At 40.0% G+C, this 21870-nt stretch overlaps 1 protein-coding gene across 1 annotated transcript; it reads left to right on the forward strand.

Annotated features, from left to right (window-relative positions):
• Window positions 1–1392: 1392 nt before the first annotated feature.
• pyya (peptide YYa) lies at window positions 1393–21357 on the forward strand. Its single transcript, XM_034191171.1, has 4 exons — window positions 1393–1541; window positions 3769–3956; window positions 17364–17444; window positions 20887–21357. Exons 2-4 carry the CDS (start codon window positions 3769–3771, stop codon window positions 20909–20911), a joined length of 294 nt encoding a protein of 97 aa, XP_034047062.1. The 5' UTR covers window positions 1393–1541; the 3' UTR covers window positions 20912–21357.
• The last annotated feature ends 513 nt before the right edge of the window (window positions 21358–21870 follow it).

Genomic DNA, 21870 nt, shown 5'->3' on the forward strand with positions numbered 1-21870 from the left:
GAGCAGGGAGTAACTTCAGTAGAACTTCATGGTCTCAGATCAAATGTGTTTGAGTGAAATCAGGGTTTCATCACTCACAGCTGCTACTCAGAAAGATGTAAGCAACATTATTTTTAAATTCTGTCAACACATCCACCAGAGGTTTTTTTCTTCTATGAATTGCACTGAAAAAATAGCCAACTTAAAAAACTGATTCAGTTGTCTGAACGTAAGTTAATGTTAGCTCAACTCTAACTTACAAACTTAAGTTCAAACAACTTAATTAATTTAGATGTTACCAACTGAAGAAATTAATTTAAGTTGGTTCAACTATTCTCTTTTTTTAGTGCATTTTAGCAATAGATGTAAACAAAAACATCAGTAGAAAATATATGCAGAGGCATCTTATCCAGCGTGGCAACGCTGAATGAACAAGGGCAGCCGAAAGAGAGAAAAAAAATTTTTTTTTTTTGTGAACAAAAAAAACATGAACCGATTTTCACAAAACCTGGTAAAGTGGTGGAATGTGATCAAAGCATAACTCATCAGGGTTTACTGTGAGTCTGGTTCATTTTGTTTAACCTTCTGACAATTAACTCCAGCATTTGTGTCCATTTTGCAAACCTCAAGACATCAGACAAATTATTAAATCCCTGATCCTGGGAAGGGGGGGGGGGGGGGGGGCAACAAAGCTGGCCTTGCAATGACTACTAAGGGAAAAATAATGAAGACCTTTTCTGGATCTGGATCTGCAGATAAATTTGATGTGTTCTTATATGACATGCAAAATCACACATCCAAGTTTCAACAAACTTAGTCCATGTGTTTTTGAGTAATTTTTTTTTTTACAAAAACATATGGGTGAAAACATGCCTTCATGGAGAAGGTAAGGGATGAATTAATTAAAATCAGTGAATGGATGAACTATCACAAGGTTGAAGAACCTGCTGTTCCCAAACAGAATAATGTCCTTTTTGATTTCCTCCTTAGTTTATATTGCATTTTGTTATTGATTTCTGATCAAAAATAGTTTTTTTTTGTTGTTGTTGTTGTTATTAGCGGGGTTATGTGTCCAGATGAATTTATTATTATCTTTGAAGCTTTCTAGAGATGATGGCCAGTAGTAATGTTTGGCTTTGTGTAGATTTTCTTAATTATTAATTTCTTTCTTTCTGCCACAAATGTTCAAACTTTTTTCTTTCTCACTCTCACTGCTGGAGTTTGTTAGCCCAAAATATAATTTGTTTACTTAAAACCAGAGGATCTGACTGCGTGATCGGCGCCTTAGTAACGTCTCCATCATCGCTATCTGACGCACGTGGCCTCCTCACCCACCTCCTTCTCCTGCACGCGCGCACGCACGCACCCTCCCTCCTCCTGGTGCCTGTGAAACATATAAATCACCTCAGCTGGTGTTTGGAGCCAAGGTGCAGCCACCTGCAGACTGGCAACTGATCCGGACCGAAGGCGCGAGGAGAGACGTGCACGGCAGAAAGCAGCCAGAGAGCCACAATCCACCTGTTGGTCTGACTTCTACCCCAAACATTCAAGGATTTCTCAAAGTAAGTCAGTGAGTAAAACTGGAACTTCCAGCGCAGCGCTATTAGTTGGAAACGGTGCGCATTTGTTCCCGACACGTGCGGGTGATTTAATTTTGTAATTTATACATTCATTGTACTTTTCTGTTCATAACAGTACTAAAACACTTCGGTTGCGTTATAAACCATTTATCTTAGCTTTTTAAACATTTTGAGAATACGTGTGTTTGGCAAGCGAACAATATTCAACTTTTACGTGCAGAACTTTCAAAATAAAAGTCTTTAAACTGCCCATACGTATATCGCGCTGATTAATGGCAAAGTCTCAAACCGTTTTTTTTTTTTTTTTTTTTTCCACGAATAATTACACAGGAATCCAGAGTCGCGCTGGTTAGAGGATTCTATTCTGAAGATCTGAAGAATGTTAAGAGTTGGAAGATTTCCGTGTTTCACATAAGGAGTTAAAGCTTTTTTCTTTTTCTTTTTTTTTTACAGTAGCAGGTTTGACGTTATGAGCAGAATTTTAATTCCGTACACAGTGTTATATTAACTCCGTGTCTGGGTGTGTTTGAACCCACTCAAAAGAGAAACAAATCAACTCCATCAGCGTTAAAACCAATATGCCATCGTGTTAAATCAACTTTACAGTTGAATCTGCGCTGTTTACCAATATTTTGAGAGTGACCAAATACACTCGGACATGGTGTTGATTTAACACTGCAAAGGTTAGCATGTAGCTTCTGTCATAAAGGTTAATAATAATGAACTGCAAATAATTTTACTGAGAGAAGACAGCGGGATGGAAAGGCACAGAATCAGGCTGTTTTCAGCACCACGGACAGCTCAGAAACACACCAACCTGCTTTATCTTCAACTGTCTGCATAAAAGTGTGTTTGTGTGCATGCATATATATATATATATATATATATATATATATATATCCAAGGTTGGGTAGGATTACTTTGAAATGTAATCAGATTACAAGTAATCCAAATGTATGTACATACATGTAATCCACATGTATTCATTCAAAGTAATCCTACCCAATTTAGTGGTGTGTGTGTATATATATATATATATATATATATATATGTGTATATATATATATATGTATATATATATATATATATATATATATATATATATATATATATATATATATATATATATATATATATATATATGTATATATATATAAATAAAATGAAGAGTTCAGATGCAAAACCCAGTATCTCCAAAACCATAAATTTTTAATTAAGGCCAACATGTACTTGGCTGTCAAGGGGACCATCAGTGTGCAAAATATGAAAGAATTTGAACAAACTGTTTTCATTTTATTGATTGGAAAAAAAGTACTTACTTACTGTGTTTTGCATCTGAACTCTTTATATATATATATATATATATATATATGTGTGTGTGTGTGTGTGTGTGTTTATTTTTTAATTACTGGAGTAGCAATGTTTAGACATTTTAATTGATTTTCTGTGACACAGTGACGACGACAATAATAATAATAATAATAAAAAAGCTCAAACAGTACTTTTTACCAAATTGGGTAAACTTAATAGCTCAATCCAACTTGTTGCACAACTCTAAAACACTTGTTTGATGTTTTGTTTTTAAATTTAGTAAATTCAAAATGTTTTCTCAACTTTGTTTTTAACATTGTACACTTCTATGAAAATTCTAGGCTGCTGAATAAAGAAGCATCCTCAGCAACATACCAGATTAAATAATGCCATTTCCATTAAAAAAAAAACCCAGTCATTTCAGAACCTCTCTGATGTGTGAAATTAGTTTCCTTTCCCCAGTTTACAGCCTCAGAGTAATTCAGAATGCACAGCTGGTGGTTGTTTGGTTTTATTTTGTATGATATTTTAGCTCCTTTATGCACCTCTACTTGTAAACAAACATAAAGTGAGTTAATGTCTCCTGAGCAAAAATGGAGTTAAAACCTGCTGCTCTCAGCCACAGGAGCTTTAATGATAATGTTGCAGTGGAAAAGGAAAACCTTCTGTCATTGAAATTGGACTCTATATCCTTCAGAGGTTTCTTATGTGTGATCAGCCTCAATCAAACATCTGTGACTGCAGATGACCCACACACACAGGCAAAATTTTATTTCTTTCCTCTGGATTTTAATTGTAATTTGCCTCATTTCAAGCTGCTGTTTCCTTTGTAATGTCACAAAACGTCATCATAACTGTGGCCATATTTACACGTTGGCACCTTGGCGCTTTGTCACAGATGGCCATGATGCTGAAGCCATGGGCGGTGCTGGTGGCGTTGGTACTGTGTGTGTTGGTGTGTCTGGGAACGCTGACAGACGCTTACCCCCCAAAACCTGAGAACCCCGGAGAAGATGCCCCACCCGAAGAGCTGGCCAAGTACTACACTGCTCTGAGACACTACATCAACCTGATCACCCGGCAGAGGTACACGTGCACACACGCACAGCACAAACACATGGATGGCATGCAGGCAGGTGTGTGTTTGCACTCAAGCACATGATTTTGACAAAACGTGTTTTTTAGTTACTGATACAGTTCATATTTAATGTAACAGTTATGTTATTTTAAAACATTATGTAAACCATTGACCATCTTGCTTTGAGTCAGGATCACAGAGAAATGTTCTTTATTTTCATTGCTCATTAAGTTCTTTTTCAAAATGGATAGCAAAGTAGTATCATCTTTTAATTGTTGATCCAAACATGATCTGATTGTGATCCAATTCAATCCTTGACAACCGTAGATGATACATTTGCCAAAAAGAGACATGCTTGTTTCACCTTTCACATTTTGCAGCATGTCAACAAGACTGGAGAATAAAGCAGCGCAATCAGTGGTTTCTCTCTTATGTCTACCGGTTGCTAGTGCAGGCTAACAAGTTTGAGAGGAATCATTTTTGCGATGCATATTGTGTTTCACAAGGGAAGGCAAGGGAGCATAAATCCCCATTGCTAAAGAAGCAAAAACTTGAAGGAAACAAAAATCAAGGCCAGTGTTGACATAATGCAATTGACAACCTCACCACTAGTTAATACTAAACCCTACAACACTGTCTCTTTAAGAAAAGAAAAATTGTTCAATTTAGCCACTGTTTGTTGCTTATGTTTCCCTTTAGTGTAGATAAATAAATCAATTAATGAAATATCATTGATTTATATTCTATACCTACTTACTCCAGTTAAGGGTCATGGGGAGCTGGAGCCTATCCCAGCAGTCACAGGGTGTGAGGCGGGGTACACCCTGGACAGAACACCAGTCTATCGCATGGCCACATATAGACAAAAAAACACATTTACACCTGAACGCACACCTATGGTTAATTAAAAGTTTCAAAATAAATATCAACGTCCTGATTGGAATGAGTAAACTCAGTAATCCTCAGCTCATTTAATGTGCACAATACAGTCACTTGCCCAGTTCCGGATCATTGCCAGTTCCGGATCACTGCTGTAGTTTTTGTGCCGCCATTTCTCGTAATCATCACAAATAAGCTAATACTCGGTACCAGTGGAAAGATTGATGTTTTGTCTACAAATGACCACAAGCTCGACCGGATCCAGCCATCCTTGTGATCAGCAGAGGAATCAAAACATCCCTGTGTCTGCGGTGTGCGCGCTTTTTCTGACTCACTCATTCCTGCAAGTTTTAAAGTAACGATCTCTAAAACGTAGCAAAGGTGAGTTAGCCATTCGGTGTTTCTGGTTCTAGAGTGGGAAAATACTTACTTACTTGGGTAGAAAATGTCAGTGTGTTATGTCTTGCTGTTTAATTGCTGCGCGCATTTATCTCCGACGCGAAAATTTGCGGGTTGCGGATCACTGAAGCAGCAGCCTCGTGTCTGTAGTTGTGAGCCTTGTGGACTTCGGTGCTCATCTCAAAATCATGAATGGGCATGAATGTGGGGGCTTTTACTTTTTAATTCGGGAGAAATCTCACCTTCACACTTCATTTTTTGCTCGTAAAAACGTATAACAGTGCTTTTCGAAACTAAGTACATTCTCATTTAATAAGTATAATTTCTATCATTTTGTGTTCAAAACACATTCTCGGGCACAGTGTGTATCATTCTGCATTAGAAGGGCTCCAGCCAGATGCCAGGAATGTCCCCAAAGTGATGCAGAGTGCCGTGATCCAGAACTGGCAAAAGTGATCAGTTTCTGCCAAATGTTTGCACCACACATAAAGTGGCTTCACACTTTAAGTAGAACCGCTACACCACCCAGATGTTTTCAGCTAAATAACATTGAAATACCCAATACAACAATACACAATAAAGGACATTCAGTTGCATTATGGCTCCGTATAGCGGGACTTTAAAAAAGGTGATCCGGAACTGGGCAACTGTCTGTACATTTTAAGAAAGTGGCAAATGAGGAAAGAGAAAGGTGATAATGAAATATTTCAGTCAGGTGAGATTGATTTTGTTTTTACCCGAGGTAATCAAATATGTCCATCGGGTACTGTAAAAACTTTGCGTCCGTCTGTCTATCTGTGCTCAGTATAAACCCAGTCCTATTGCTGCCAGAGTCTTCAAATTCACAGGGAACATTCTTGGGACACAGACCTTGGACAAGTTCAAAGGTGGCTAACACTGATCTGTATTAAGAGGTTAAAATGCCGCATTCTGTTTCAATCTGTTCGGGTTTTTTTTTTGTTTTGTTTTTTGTTTTTGATTTTTTTTGTTGTTTTTTTGGAGTCGTGGAGGTGACAGCCAATCAGTCGAGCAGCACCATGAAGTCAGTGGCAGGTCTCTTTAAAAATGCTTCATTTATGTGTTTATTATAATATTTTTCTCATATATTCTGTAAAAGCAAGCAAGAAATAAACACTTCTAAACCTGACAACGCCATTTTTGGAACCTAATAACACCTCTGAAGTCATTTACAAGACATTTAGAAGATGTTAGCGTGATGATGTCATAGGCTGGTAGCTAGCTGAAAAACTGTGTTTTGTTTGTGTGTAAATATAATCTCTTTGTCATACTCAACAAAAATATAAACGCAACACTTTTGGTTTTGCTCCCATTTTGTATGAGATGAACTCAAAGATCTAAAACCTTTTCCACATACACAATATCACCATTTCCCTCAAATATTGTTCACAAACCAGTCTAAATCTGTGCTAGTGAGCACTTCTCCTTTGCTGAGATAATCCATCCCACCTCACAGGTGTGCCATATCAAGATGCTATTTAGACACCATGATTAGTGCACAGGTGTGCCTTAGACTGCCCACAATAAAAGGCCACTCTGAAAGGTGCAGTTTTATCACACAGCACAATGCCACAGATGTCGCAAGATTTGAGGGAGCGGTGCAGTTGGCATGCTGACAGCAGGAATGTCAACCAGAGCTGTTGCTCGTGTATTGAATGTTCATTTCTCTACCATAAGCCGTCTCCAAAGGCGTTTCAGAGAATTTGGCAGTACATCCAACCCGCCTCACAAACGCAGACCACGTGTAACCACACCAGCCCAGGACCTCCACATCCAGCATGTTCACCTCCAAGATCGTCTGAGACCAGCCACTGGGACAGCTGCTGAAACAATCGGTTTGCATAACCAAAGTATTTCTGCACAAACTGTCAGAAACCATCTCAGGGAAGCTCATCTGCATGCTCGTCGTCCTCATCGGGGTCTCGACCTGACTCCAGTTCGTCGTCGTAACCGACTTGAGTGGGCATATGCTCACATTCGCTGATGTTTGGCACGTTGGAAAGGTGTTCTCTTCATGGATGAATCCCGGTTCACACTGTTCAGGGCAGATGGCAGACAGCGTGTGTGGCGTCGTGTGGGTGAGCGGTTTTCTGATGTCAATGTTATGGATGAAGAACACAGGTGCATTTTATTGATGGCATTTTGAATGCACAGAGATACCGTGATGAGAAGAGGAGTGGACCAACATTCCACAGGCCACAGTTGACAACCTGATCAACTCTATGCGAAGGAGATGTGTTGCACTGCATGAGGCAAATGGTGGTCACACCAGATACTGACTGGTATCCCCCCCCAATAAAACAAAACTGCACCTTTCAGAGTGGCCTTTTATTGTGGGCAGTCTAAGGCACACCTGTGCACTAATCATGGTGTCTAATCAGCATCTTGATATGGCACACCTGTGAGGTGGGATGGATTATCTCAGCAAAGGAGAAGTGCTCACTATCACAGATTTAGACTGGTTTGTGAACAATATTTGAGGGAAATGGTGATATTGTGTATGTGGAAAAAGTTTTAGATCTTTGAGTTCATCTCATACAAAATGGGAGCAAAACCAAAAGTGTTGCGTTTATATTTTTGTTGAGTATATATTATGTTATGTATGTTGTTACGTATAGCTTCTAAAACTGAAAATTCTGTTCGTTTTTTTTTTTTTTTTTTTTTTTGTAACCTGATAACACCTCCAGAATGATTTTAAATGGCATTTTGTAGATGGCAGCGTACACGCTAACTTCTGCTAACTTCCGCTCTTGTCAAAAGTTCACAAACGTAAATATTGTTTATGATTGATTGGTTGATCGATAGAGGGGCTTTATTGAATATGTACAAATTGCAAGTAGGACAACAGGATCTTAATAATTAATGTAAATAACAATAAATGTATACTTATATATACCTTGAACCAATTAAATAACTGCAAATCATAAAGAAGACAATGCTCATACGACCAAGGGTATTTTAGCATTGGGTTATATTTGTAGTTATAAGAATGTCACTACAACAGAATACTGATTAAAAATATCTAACTATCTCAAAGTCTATGATCAATGCTGTCAGGATGAAGAAAAAAGGACAACTGTCACAAAAAATGTCTGTAGCTGAGTCATGATACAAAATGAGTTCTATACAATTAATTGATAATTTACAATAAACTAAAAAGCTTCACACATAATGTCTTTAATTAATGCTCGCAGTTCAAGAATGTTGGTTAAAATGATTTAATGATCATCTGAGGCTTTTTGAGAAAAGAGTAAAAGGTAAGTTCGGGTAAACCTTTTTCAAACTGTTTTGTTTGGTTGATACAGGTAAAGATCAGGTAAACTTCATCTGACTGCACGTTTTCCATCTTGTGTTTTGCTCCTTTAGTCTAGAGATCTTGTCATTTTGATTCATGCGGCAGTCGTTACCCCGATGGAGTTCTGTGAGTTGCGCACTCATACTTAAGCCTGGAGCTCAGTTTGTCTGGCTGATGTGCTTTCCTCTTCCACCCGGCCATTCACCGCACATGGTGGCAGATCAGTAGATTAGATTACCGCCATCTCTCCAAAACCTCCAGGCCTCCAAATCAATGGGACCAGAGCAATAAAAGTGGTACAGATGGAGTCAAGAAAGAATCCCAAATCCAGTTAGAGCTGGTCTGAACTGAGGCCTGCTCCTTTAAGGTATAAAAGCGCCTCATATGGAATTGGTAGATGGCAATATTTTAAATGTGAGACAGACAGAGAAGCCATATTCATCCAACGCCATGAAAGTCAAATAGCTCATTGATATTTAGATACCCCGCTATGTCGCAGAAGTCAAAGAAGAAAGTTTGGTCACTCGAGAGTTGTGAAAAAGAGCAGCTGAGTATCTCAAATAACATAATATGAAGGCTTTTGGCTTTCGAAGGCCCAATCTGGAGAAACATTATCAACTATCATCACAAATCTGTGCCCCCCCCACCCCTCATCCTGCCATACTTCTTGTTTGTATGCATTTTCTCTGGGTTTGTGATTGTCCAGAATTAAGATAATGGATGTTTACTTATTTTGGTAATGATGTTCATGTCTCTGGGTTCAAAGAGACACCTGGGATGAGCTTATGGTGTCATGAGGTCACGACACTGCACAGAGCTATTTGATGATGCTGATATTGTGGCAGGAAAACAAAGGTCCATGTTTTGGTGTGCTGATGCTTCCTGTCTGTTTGTGATATTTGGATGATGAACGGATGATAAACGGATGTCTTTAGCGTTAAATCTCATCAGAGGATCCTTGGATACGCCTAGCATTGGAAAAGAATGTCAGCTATAGCATTTTGGTCATGTGGTGCATTTCTCTAGCCATGTGTCCAAACTTTTGATTGGTACTGTATAACTTGGCAGATATGTGTAATGATTGTGTTTTACAATAAACACACCAAATTCTGCACAAACTGTTATGTGTCGGACGCAGCCCGGAGAACCGACCAGCGTTTGAAGGACCCAGTATAAAATAAGCAGAGCACGGTACAAAGGATAACAGAGTTTAATGAACATAACAGTGCTGTGAAAAATATAAAAGTGCGCGGTCTGGCGTGGTGGATTGCGGTGCGCTCCCAGCAGCGCTAACGGTCCGGAGCCAGAACTGGTTCGGACCCAAGGACCCCGCCGACACCCCCCAGGTGGCCGCGACAAACCGAGTCTGTGAAAGAAGGAATCATTATGTGAGTCCACACTCAACACACAGAGAGAACGCTCAAAGGTGCACAAACAGCAAACACTTCCTGGCTTAATTACTAATCAGCTTCCCACCCTGCAGGCATGGAACACCCTGTTCACAAAACTCCACTGCAGTGGTAGCTGATTTAAACGACCAACATACAGCTCAATATAATAAGGTGTGAGGGACACCACATTTACTGACTGTATAAATGTTAGTCACAAAATCTAACGTACCTCAGGAAGTGTGCTGACGAGCGTGAGACCTCACCCCCTCCTCTTTCACAGACCGTGCATCAAACCTGGACGTTCTCTGCATCCACTGATGATGAGATGGCTCCCGAGACGACGATCTCACCCGTCTGGTCACAAGGTCGAGTCTCTGGCAAATACACACTGTGTACTCCAGTCTTAAATGCCACCATGTTCCAATCCATGTATATGCACCACAGCTGTGAGTCCTGATGAGCCGCAGGTGATCAGCCTCAGGTGATCAGGGTGAGGTCCTGATAAACTCAGCTACACAGCCACTCAGTCCCAAATGCAAGCCACCTGGAAGGAAAAACAAAAGACAGAAACAAAAAAGGCAGCCAGGCCCCCCAGCCATACAACACAAACATTGGATTATTTTAATTAGATATCATGCTATGCTTTTTTTAATCAGTGTGATTGTGGATGGAATGGATTCAACACTGAGAGAGAGAGGGGAAAAAAAACAGAAAACAACACTTCTTGTGTGTCTGTATAGCATGTTGTAATAAAGACAGAGCATTTTGAAGATATTCCAGAGTGGCATGTTGGCCATCTTAGCTTCTGCTATTTATTACCCTCAGGGGGTAAAATTGAGCACAGCATAACATCTAAAATTTATTATATATCAAACAATGTCTGTGCATAATGTGGCACTTTTATCATAAAATGCACAGATGTGGTGATATTTTACACTTATCTGCCAAGCTAGTAAGCCCTTTCCACAGCAGCACAGAGGCTTACATAACAAGTACACAAACCAGTTGGGCATTACATTTGTTATTCTGACTTTTTACCCGAGTTGCTGCAAGTTTGTCAATTTGGTGCTGCCTCCTTGGTGGCACACTGTCAAGGGATGAATCAGTGCTGTAGTTCTTGTAGTTTTCTCTTTGGTATTACCCCATCCCACAAACACCTCACTCCTCAAGGTGACTGGGTTCAGTTTGAGATACATTTTTCCACACTGTCAACTGTTTTACATGACGTAGATGCAGAAGGAAACTTTCCACGTACAACTGTGACAAAATGTCAAGGAATGCAAGAAGTAAAACCACCACTTGATGGACAAAGAAGGAATGGAAAGGAGCCATTAATGGCAGAGAACAACAGGAAAATACAAAGCAGAAAGGCAGCCAGAGAGTAAGACCTTAAGAGAGAAATGGGTGGAGGCAGACCATTATCAGCGGAAAAACATTTTCTGTTCTGATGTGTTGCTCAGTGCAGCAACTCCCACTGACAGTGTGAGCCATTTGATTGCTTTCCTTCAGGGCAACGCTACACACAAATACACAGGGAGAGATTAACGAAGCGTAAGATTAGGTGCCGGGGTCATAGGGAGAGGTGGAACAGGTTGCTGATGGGAAAACAGAGGAGCTACAGGTCACGCTGTAGGGCTGTTGTTGAGTAGTGGTATTTGGCAAAAACAAGCAAATAAAAAAAAATTTGTTAAAGGCTTCTGGTTTCCATCTGGTGAAGGTAATGTGACTCATCCAGCCAGGACAAAATAATACTGGAAATGACGCTCACGTAAAGCATGTGCATAGAAAGAGAGACGTGGCACGCAGGATGAAACAGACTGTGAAATGAGAACATTAAGAGCACTGGCAGGGAAAACAGGTGGATTAAAAACACCATGGAGAAATACAGGGAACAGAAAACCATCCAAGGACAAAAGTTACAACTTTTGTTCAACTATTTCACAAGATACTTTAACCGCTGTGCTTTTATGCTACAACAACAGACTGACAAAAAAAAAAAACTCTGACAAAATGGGCAGCAACACTGCTTTCTGGTATCATGTCCGTATATAGAGGGGGTTCAGGGGGTTCAACCGAACCCCCCCCCCCCCAGAGAATTCTGCTGATTTTTTTTTTTTTTTTTTTATGATCTGGATATCAACGTTATGTATTTTCTTTCCATTGATAATAAGCAACAAGCACTAACTGTTACACAGCTATTATCACACACCCTCAAGTTTCAATTTCCTCTGCCAGAGTAATCCCTTAAGTGATGAAAGGGGAAACTGCTAGATAAACTTTTCCCATGGGGGTTGATAATTTTTGCTCCCTGGTCCCTATCCTCCTCTGATATCAAACAGATTAGTAGGCTTGTAAATACCCATGTAGACACACAATTACACTTGTCTGGTTTGTAAAAACATGTTTGTATGTATAAGCTGAGAAATAAAGGGAGCTTCTCCTTCCTGTTGCAAATACTGTAAAGGTGCAAATATTCACGTGGGATTTATTATGCGAATTTTGCGAGTTAAACAAGGTCGCCAAATTAAATACCGCTATTTTAATACATAACGTACATATATGTACATATTCATAATGTAAACGTGAATATTAATACCGCTAAATATGAGGTCTGTTAGTAAACTATCTGACCTTTTTATTTTTTGAAAAACTATATGGATTTGAATCATGTGCGCTTGCATCAGCCAAGCTTGAACCTTCGTGCGCATGCGTGAGTTTTTTCACGCCTGTCAGTTGCGTCATTCGCAACCGACAGGCAGGCATAAAGTTTGCATTAATGTTATCTTGGTTCTTCCTGGGTGGTTGTTATGGCAACTGATCCAATCCCAAGCAAAGACTATTTGTACACTCAACAAAAATATAAACGCAACACTTTTGGTTTTGCTCCCATTTTGTATGAGATGAACTCAAAGATCTAAAACTTTTTCCACATACACAAAATCACCATTTCCCTCAAATATTGTTCACAAACCAGTCTAAATCTGTGATAGTGAGCACTTCTCCTTTGCTGAGATAATCCATCCCACCTCACAGGTGTGCCATATCAAGATGCTGATTAGACACCATGATTAGTGCACAGGTGTGCCATAGACTGCCCACAATAAGATCCAAGATCGTCTGAGACCAGCCACTCGGACAGCTGGCGAAACAATCGGTTTGCATAACCAAAGAATTTCTGCACAAACTGTCAGAAACCGTCTCAGGGAAGCTCATCTGCATGCTCGTCGTCCTCATCGGGGTCTCGACCTGACTCAAGTTCGTTGTCGTAACCGACTTGAGTGGGCAAATGCTCACATTCGCTGGCATTTGGCACGTTGGAGAGGTGTTCTCTTCACGGATGAATCACGGTTCACACTGTCCAGGGCAGATGGCAGACAGCGTGTGTGGGTCGTGTGGGTGAGCGGTTTTCTGATGTCAAAGTTGTGGATCGAGTGGCCCATGGTGGCGGCAGTGGGGTTATGGCATGGGCAGGCGTCTGTTATGGACGAAGAACACAGGTGCATTTCATTGATGGCATTTTGAATGCACAGAGATACCATGATGAGATCCTGAGGCCCATTGTTGTGCCATACATCCAAGAACATCACCTCATGTTGCAGCAGGATAATGCACGGCCCCATGTTGCAAGGATCTGTACACAATTCTTGGAAGCTGAAAATGTCCCAGTTCTTGCATGGCCGGCATACTCACCGGACATGTCACCCATTGAGCATGTTTGGGATGCTCTGGACCGGCATATACGACAGCGTGTACCAGTTCCTGCCAATATCCAGCAACTTCGCACAGCCATTGAAGAGGAGTGGACCAACATTCCACAGGCCACAATTGACAACGTGATCAACTCTATGCGAAGGAGATGTGTTGCACTGCATGAGGCAAATGGTGGTCACACCAGATACTGACTGGTATCCCCCCCCAATAAAACAAAACTGCACCTTTCAGAGTGGCCTTTTATTGTGGACAGTCTAAGACACACCTGTGCACTAATCATGGTGTCTAATCAGCATCTTGATATGGCACACCTGTGAGGTGGGATGGATTATCTCAGCAAAGGAGAAGTGCTCACTATCACAGATTTAGACTGGTTTGTGAACAATATTTGAGGGAAATGGTGATTTTGTGTATGTGGAAAAAGTTTTAGATCTTTGAGTTCATCTCATACAAAATGGGAGCAAAACCAAAAGTGTTGCGTTTATATTTTTGTTGAGTGTATATAAAAATGTATTTCCTAAAATGATACATTTTGGGTTTCAAATGAAATTTATGTAGCTTTTTACCCCTCGAAATCCTCAAAAAGCCCCCTCGACCCCACCGGGGGCCCTGCGGCCCGCTGGACCCCCAACTCACATACAGGTGAGGGACCGTGCTGTTGCCTCATAGTGAGAAAGTCCTGGGTTCAAATCTGACGTAGTCCTTTCTGTGTGGAGTTTGCATTTTCTCAGTATGTTTGTGTGGGTTCCTCCTGGTGCTCCAGCATCTTCCCAATTCCATAGATTTGTGGGTTAGGTGAACAGGGGACTCAAAATAGACCATAGGTGTGACTGAGAGCGTGAATGAGTGTCTGTTTATATGTGTCACCCCTGTGATAAGCCCTATCCTGTGACCTTTAACTGATTTCAGGTTCAGAATTCAGAAAATTAATGATTTAGCATATGGGCCATTGTGATGTCATAAGGTTGATTCTTGAAATACTAGGAAATGTAAAATATTTGTTGTGGAAAAAAATGTTCCCCATCCTGTTTTACACTGTGAAATAAAGACTCTAAGTCTTGCAATGGTTTTTTGGTAATTTATTCACACTTGAAGTCCCCCACCAGTCCCACACAGTGCAAAGTCTGCAGTGGGAGGGTGAACAGCAAAGCCTGCCCTCCCCGTCAGTGCATTTAAGCACCAGGAGCATAACATGCCCCAGGGGGTGTGGTTAATATAGACACTGAGCTCTGAGAGTCATATTGTTAGCAGTTTCATTTGAAAGCTGAATAACAATATTGCTGATAACTACTGTCTGGAGCATAAGTCGTGGCCAAGCATGCAAGGTTGTTCCACGCGGACAAAGCACTGTTTAGCTGTCGTCGTATATGAGGGCTTTCAAAGAATAGCTCTGTAGCTCAGTGGTAAAGTCTCTGACTGGGAATCAGAGGTTTTGAAAGGTTCGCGTCCCGGGTGGTGTGTTTTTCGGTGCGATGTGGTTCCACACGTACCATCTGGTTTTTATTTCTTGCACATAAGTGGCACCATGTGGTGCACCTGGCACTGGTCCTGCTCGAAGGACGGCCTGTACAAACTCTTGCACCGGGTTCATGCACACCTGAATCTGATCTCAGTCTTCCCACAATCAGTCATTGCCTCACAAAACTTTGCTGAATATTGGGTTATCGTATTGAACAGACAGGCAGAGAACGAAACAACAACAATCTAGAAGGTGTACATGGAGACTTCATACCTCCACTCATATAATAATGAAAGATAATTATTGCCTCTGCCATCCAACATAGGAGGATTTTAAACTCAATTATTTTGGTCTCTGTGCAGGGGAAGGATAAAATAAATCTTTGTGATATCATAAAGCTAAAACTGAAGCCAGAATTCTAAGTGTCACTGCTGTATGCAGAGCTGTCATCATGTTGGGAGAGCTGGAGTGAATAGGAGCAACTGAAAGATGAAGAAAAGGAATAAGGAAATGATCAAATTATTCAGCTCTGGATCTGCATCAAAAATTTAATTAACTGTTCCCCCACTCGGGCATTATCTCACTGCAACATGATGTCAGAATTCATCCTCCTTTTTGACTGGGTAAACTATCATATCTACGGGCAGCACGGTGGCTTAGTGATTAACACAGTTACCTTGAAGCCAGAAGGTCCCAGGTTTGCTTCTGGACTAGTCCTTTCTGTGTGTAGAAGACCACATGTTCATGTGGCTACACCCCCCCCCCCCCAGGTGTTCGAGCTTCCTCCTATTTCCAAAGACATGCAGGATATGTGAACTGATTACTCTAAATTGACCATAGGTTTGAGCGAGAGAGTGAATGAGTGCATGCATCTGTCTAAAATGGCTCCAGCCACGCCCCCCAACCACCAGCTTCTATGACCCTTAACTAGAATAAGTGGGTTTAGAAAATGATAAATGAATCATATCAACACACATCAAATCAACTAGATGTTGCATTCCGAGAGCGTGCACTTCACTGCAGTGATTATGGCAGACAGTTCTTATATTTACTTCTACCAGCCAACAAAGGGTTTAAACTTTGTTCTAATATTTTTGTCTGTAGGTTTTGTTTTTGTTTTGTTTTTTTGCATTGCTTTATTTTTATTTACTTTGTGTGTGTGGTGGGGGGTGCATTTCAATGTTGTTTTGTTTTTGTCATGTCAGAAAGGTGGTTCTTGAAACCGCCCGCCACTGCGCTAACTCATACCGACTGAACCTCTGCAGCAGTATACAGACAGCTGCTGACACTGGGGATCCAAGAGGCATGTATGATGGCATCAGGAAGACAACAGGCCCATCCATCTCCACGTCTGCCCCACTCAAGTCAAAGACAGGTGAAGTCATCAAAGACCAGGGGAAGCAGCTGCAGTGCTGGGTTGAGTTCTATCTTGAGCTGTACGCAACCCAGAACATTGTCAGTCACAGCCCTCGAGGACATCCCAGAACTGCTGGTCATGAAAGAGCTAGACATGCCACCCACCATGGAAGAGCTTGGAAAAGCCATTGACGGCTTTGCTAGTGGGAAGGCCCTAAGGAGTGATGGCATCCCATCAGAAGTCTTAAAGAGAGGGAAACCTGTGCTGCGAAAACACCTGCACAATCTTTTCTGCCTCTGCTGGGAACAGGGACACATTCCCCAGGACACGCGGGCATCGTCACCTTGTATAAGAACAAAGGAGAAAGAAGCGACTGCAATAATTATCAAGGCATCTCCCTTCTCAGCACTGCTGGGAAGGCCTTCACCTGTGTTGCCTTAGTGCATCTACAGACCATGGCCTTGCATGTTTACCCAGAGTCCTAGTACGGCTTTCGAGCTGGGAAGTCTACCGTGCACATGATCTCTTCAAATTGCCAGCTGCAGGAGTAGTGTCAAGAGCAGCAAATGCCACTCTACATCCCCTTCATAGACCTGACTAAGGCTTTTGACTTGGTCAGTCGGATTCTTCAGGCTCCTGCAGAAAATTGGCTGTCCCCCAAAGCTCCTTGCAGTGGTCTTTTTGATGCATGAGAACATGCACAGTACAGTTTGCTTAAATGGCGGCAGGCATCACAGTACACATGCAACAAATGCAGCATAGACTGTCACTCACGCATTGGACTGATAAGTCATTCGCGAAGGTGCAGATAGATAGAAAAGACAAAAATTTATTACGTCCTTGGTGGCTGTAATAATTTAATGTTCTTGAATAGATTTGAACATAGTGTGTGTTTTTCTATCCTAGGTATGGAAAGCGTTCTGATCAGGAGGACATGATGGCAGAGCTGCTGTTTGGCAGCAACAGTAACAGAGACCAGAGATCAAGGTAATAAATGACAAGATAAATGGTTTGGATGCTCATGCACATCACCTTCATCTTGGCAGGTTGTTGGTTAAAGGCTTTTTATCAAGAGGCAGACAAACATCTGGGCACTATCCAAAGGTGGACAGTGAATATATATATATATATATATATATATATATATATAACAAAATTCGACAATTGAGGCCTGTGTGTTTGTCTTTAAATGAACAAGTTATTCATTTAAAGACAAACACTGGCAAATGTATACACTTGCTTTCTGTACTAGCCACACTAAAAATAATGAAGTGTTATGTACTGTTGGTAAGAATATGGTTATAGCGGCATCTTTAAGCGTTTATGAATAGGGTGTGAGCTTTTCCTTTTGCTGATTCTTGTTTTCAGTGCTCTTCTTACACTGAAAAAAGAAAATACTTGAACCAACTTCATTGAATTGTTTCAACTGGTAACACCTAAATGAATTAAGTTCTTTGAAATTAAGTTAATAAATTAGAATAACACATTTGCTAATTGCACTTACTAACTTTAGTTAATAAATTAGAATAACGTGCTAATCGCACTTACTAACTTTAGTTAATAAATTAGAATAACACATGTGCTAATCTAACTTATTAATTTGATTTCAAAAATCCTAATTCATTTAGGTGTTACCAGTTGAAACAGTTCAATTAAGTTGGTTCTTTTTTCAGTGTACATTAGCAAATTGCTCCCGTGCTACACACAGGATATCCAAAATGTTCCACAGCATTCTGGAAGCTAATTAAATTTATTCAGTTTTTATCACTCATTAAGTTTGTCAAAATTTACTTCACAAGTTGGTGCAAATATTATTTATTTTGGATCAACCTAATTCATTTCAGTGTTACCAACTGAAATATTTTCTTTTCAATGGACACTGCAGAGGCTGTGATCAGAAATGGCACATTTGTTTGCTGCTCACAAAATTGCAAGAAAAGCAGCAACATTATATCCAACACATTTTCCATTACAGTATGTAAGAAAAAGACAGAATTTCCCATTTATTTATTTTACATGGGAGCCAAGTTATAAACAAACCCCTTGCGAGTGGTTGAGCCACAAAAGTACTTATACCAAATGTGGTGATGATATCTTCATTAACATGGTGAAACATTAAAATAAATATGACTGCAGCATTGTAAAATCCTCTACCTTTATACTAGTATGCTGCACACCAACTGGAAGTAAATTAGCTCTTCCAAGGAGGTTCACTTTTTAACCTTGTATTTTGATTGGTTGGTTTATAAGTTAGTTTGTTTGACTGCCACTAGGATTGTTTAAAAAAGTGTGGACTGGTTTTAATGAAAGTTGGTGCACGACTGAGGCATGGGACCAAGAAGGAACCCATTAAATGATGGTGTCAATTCACATCCAGTTAGTCCAGATCCAGCTCCAGTTATCTTGAAGGACTTTCAGCAAATTGCGTAATACAATAATACATGTTCCTCATACAAGATAAAGGCTACATATTATCACAGTTGGAATGTGGGTTTGTGTTCATGTGGCTGTAGAGCCTGGTTGTCTTTAGCAGACATGAACACTTTATTCAGTGCATCTCTACATTCATACGCTGTATCAAAACTGTGAAAATGCCATTTCTAACAAGTCAGCAAGCAATTTTACCTGACTGTCCAAGTCAGTATTTGTTGTTAATGAAGAATATCTAACCTTAGCAACAATCTGATGAATGTTGTATCTGTGAAGTAGTTTTGACATAATCCTTAAAAGTCTACTAAATGAAATCCTGATACAGAATCTGGATCCGGATCTAGATCACCTCCAAAATTTAATGGAGTCTTCCATGGCCTAATATCTATCTGTGGTGCAAATTTGGTGAAAATCTGTGAAATAGTTTTTGACGTAATCGTCAAAATATGACAAACTGAAGCATACAAATTGAAATCCTGATCCGGAATCTAGATCCAGATCACCTCCAAAATTCAGTAGAGTCTTCCATGGCCTAATGTCTATCTGTGGTGAAAATCTGTGGAGTAGTTTTGACATAATCCTTAAAAGCCTATATAAACAGAAATGTTGATCCGGATCTGGTTCACCTCCAAAATTTAATGGAGTCTTCCATGGCATCATATCCAGTGTTGCCACAGTTACTTTGAAAAAGTAATCCAATTACTGATTACTCCTTGAAAAAGTAACTTAGTTACTTTAGTGATTACTCAATTGTAAAAGTAACTAAGTTAGATTACTAGTTACCTTTTTAGTTACTTTCCCCAGCTGCGGACAACAACCCTCTGCCACCTCAACATGACAATGATGCCTGTTTTGCCAAAACTCACTTTATAGTCACCCTTTCTTGACTTCAATGAAAATAAATACTTGTTTTATAAAAACTAAAATAAAGACCTCTTTCTAGACCTCATATTTAACTGCTGACAGCACTGTAACAGTAAAACTTGCAATTTCTAACCTACATTGTTTATAAATGTAACTATTAAATTCTTTCTAACATTTAAATTCTTTCTAAACATTTTACTTGGCAAAATTATTATTTTAAGTAGTAGTAGTAGTTGTAAAAAAAACTGCTTCAAAACTGGACCTTTCATCTAGGTGTGTTGTGGGGGGGGGCACATCCTTGCCCCACGCCCCCATTCCATCTGGATTCGCCCCTGCTTTGGCGTTTGAGCACAAAGAATGGATAACATTTATTTATGCAGAAAACATGACCAGACTAACAGGTAAGAAAGTTTTATTGCGTTTTCACATCATCTGGTCCTCAGAAAGAGAGTTTAGGTGCATTTGAGTGGAAAATAGTGTTAGTTGACACGTCGCGGAGGATCAGCTGTTTTTAACCAGCAGATACGGAGCAGCTCGGAGAAGAAAAAAAAGCATAAAAATGTCTTTGTAAAGCTCATTGCAGGTGTGCTGTTGTCACCACGCTTTAATAGGTGAGGACGAGTCGTAGCTGCTGCAAAAAACCGCTGATGAAAAGCTCACAGCTCACTTAGTGTGCAGTTCAGTCGAACCCGACCCCCTGCCCACGGACCAAGTTTAATGCTGCTTATCGACCCACAATGTAAAAATAATAGTACTAATAGTAATAATAATAATACTTGGAGAAGTAACTTTAATCTGATTACTGATTTGGAAAGATTAACGCACTAGATTACTCGTTACTAAAAAAGTGATCAAATTAGAGTAACGCGTTACTGGCATCACTGCTCATATCTGTCTGTGGTGAAAGGTTTGTCAAAATCTGTGCGGTAGTTTTGACATAATCCTGTTAACAGACAGACAAATAAATAACGGACATAATAAAAAGGGAAATGCACTTGATTCTGGAAAATAAACCAAAAACTCGAGAAAGCAGCAGCAAATGAAACCACGATGATGATGATGATGACGACTCTCCCATACAACAAGACTCATATGACCTATAATGAACTCTTTGTCGGTTTGTGTCCTTCCACAGATATGATGATTCCTACATGTGGTGATTCTGCCACTCTGCTCCCTGCTCATCAGGCATTCCCGACATGTGCCTGTCACCTCTGACCCCATGACCTCTGAACCTTCCCCAGTCAACGCCCATCACTGACTGAAACACAAGCACTCTGTTTTTCTCTTTTCTGGTTCTTTCACAACACCTGCACATATTTTATTATTGAAATAAAATAATGTGTGAGATCAGTGCAGTTAATCAAGAGGTGGAATTGTGTCTGTTTGTGTGTGTTTGAACACTCACGTCTTCATTTTGTCAGATTCTGTTTAGAGAAGTTCTTTGTCTCGTCTTTTTTATTATTATTATTATTTTGTTGTTGTTGCTACTGTAATAAGTAACAACAGAATAAACACATTTCCATGTGATTGAAGCTGTTGAATGACTGAAACTGTTTTTCTTCAAGGAATAAATAATGACACATTTGTTGAAGCATCAATTAAATCTGATTATTTTGGAATAATAGAATTTACAGTGTCAAATAAGCAGCCGCAGTTTTGAGATTTGACTGCATAAACATTGTAATTCATCTGGTTTGGACTTAATTGATTGTTGCCAAAAGTATTCCATGACTACTGAGGTGATGCACCCTAAAAATACACTTTTTTTGCATTAATAAAGGAGGGCTCTTGTTTTGCCAAAGTTACAAACTTTATAAGTTTTTAAAACACCAAGTGAGAATTTGATCCTTGACACCTAATATTAAAGCTACAGTGTGTCAGATTTAGTGTCACCTAGTGAGGAGGTTGCAAATTGCATTATGCCATTGCTGATAAGAATTTTGTTTTTCTTCACATTTTCATTTCTTTGTCAACAGGGATTCATGTTCCTTTGACTTCTCTTGTGGTAAACAATATGCGTGAGCAGGGGCACCGCCAGGGATTTTGGACCCCATAAAAACGAATCTTACTGGGCTCCCCAAAGTCAGCGGAAAATGTTGATACTGTTTTACAAAAA

The sequence above is a fragment of the Thalassophryne amazonica genome, chromosome 16 (genome assembly GCF_902500255.1).
Source record: "Thalassophryne amazonica chromosome 16, fThaAma1.1, whole genome shotgun sequence".
Taxonomy (NCBI): Eukaryota; Metazoa; Chordata; class Actinopteri; order Batrachoidiformes; family Batrachoididae; genus Thalassophryne; species Thalassophryne amazonica.

What these genes read in the sequence shown, in the direction of transcription:
- pyya (XM_034191171.1), top strand. Translation starts at nt 3,769, where the DNA reads ATGGCCATGATGCTGAAGCCATGGGCGGTGCTGGTGGCGTTGGTACTG. An exon ending in AACCTGATCACCCGGCAGAG is followed by an intron (nt 3,957 to 17,363) that starts GTACACGTGCAC and finishes TTTCTATCCTAG; the next exon opens with GTATGGAAAGCGTTCTGATC. An exon ending in AACAGAGACCAGAGATCAAG is followed by an intron (nt 17,445 to 20,886) that starts GTAATAAATGAC and finishes GTCCTTCCACAG; the next exon opens with ATATGATGATTCCTACATGT.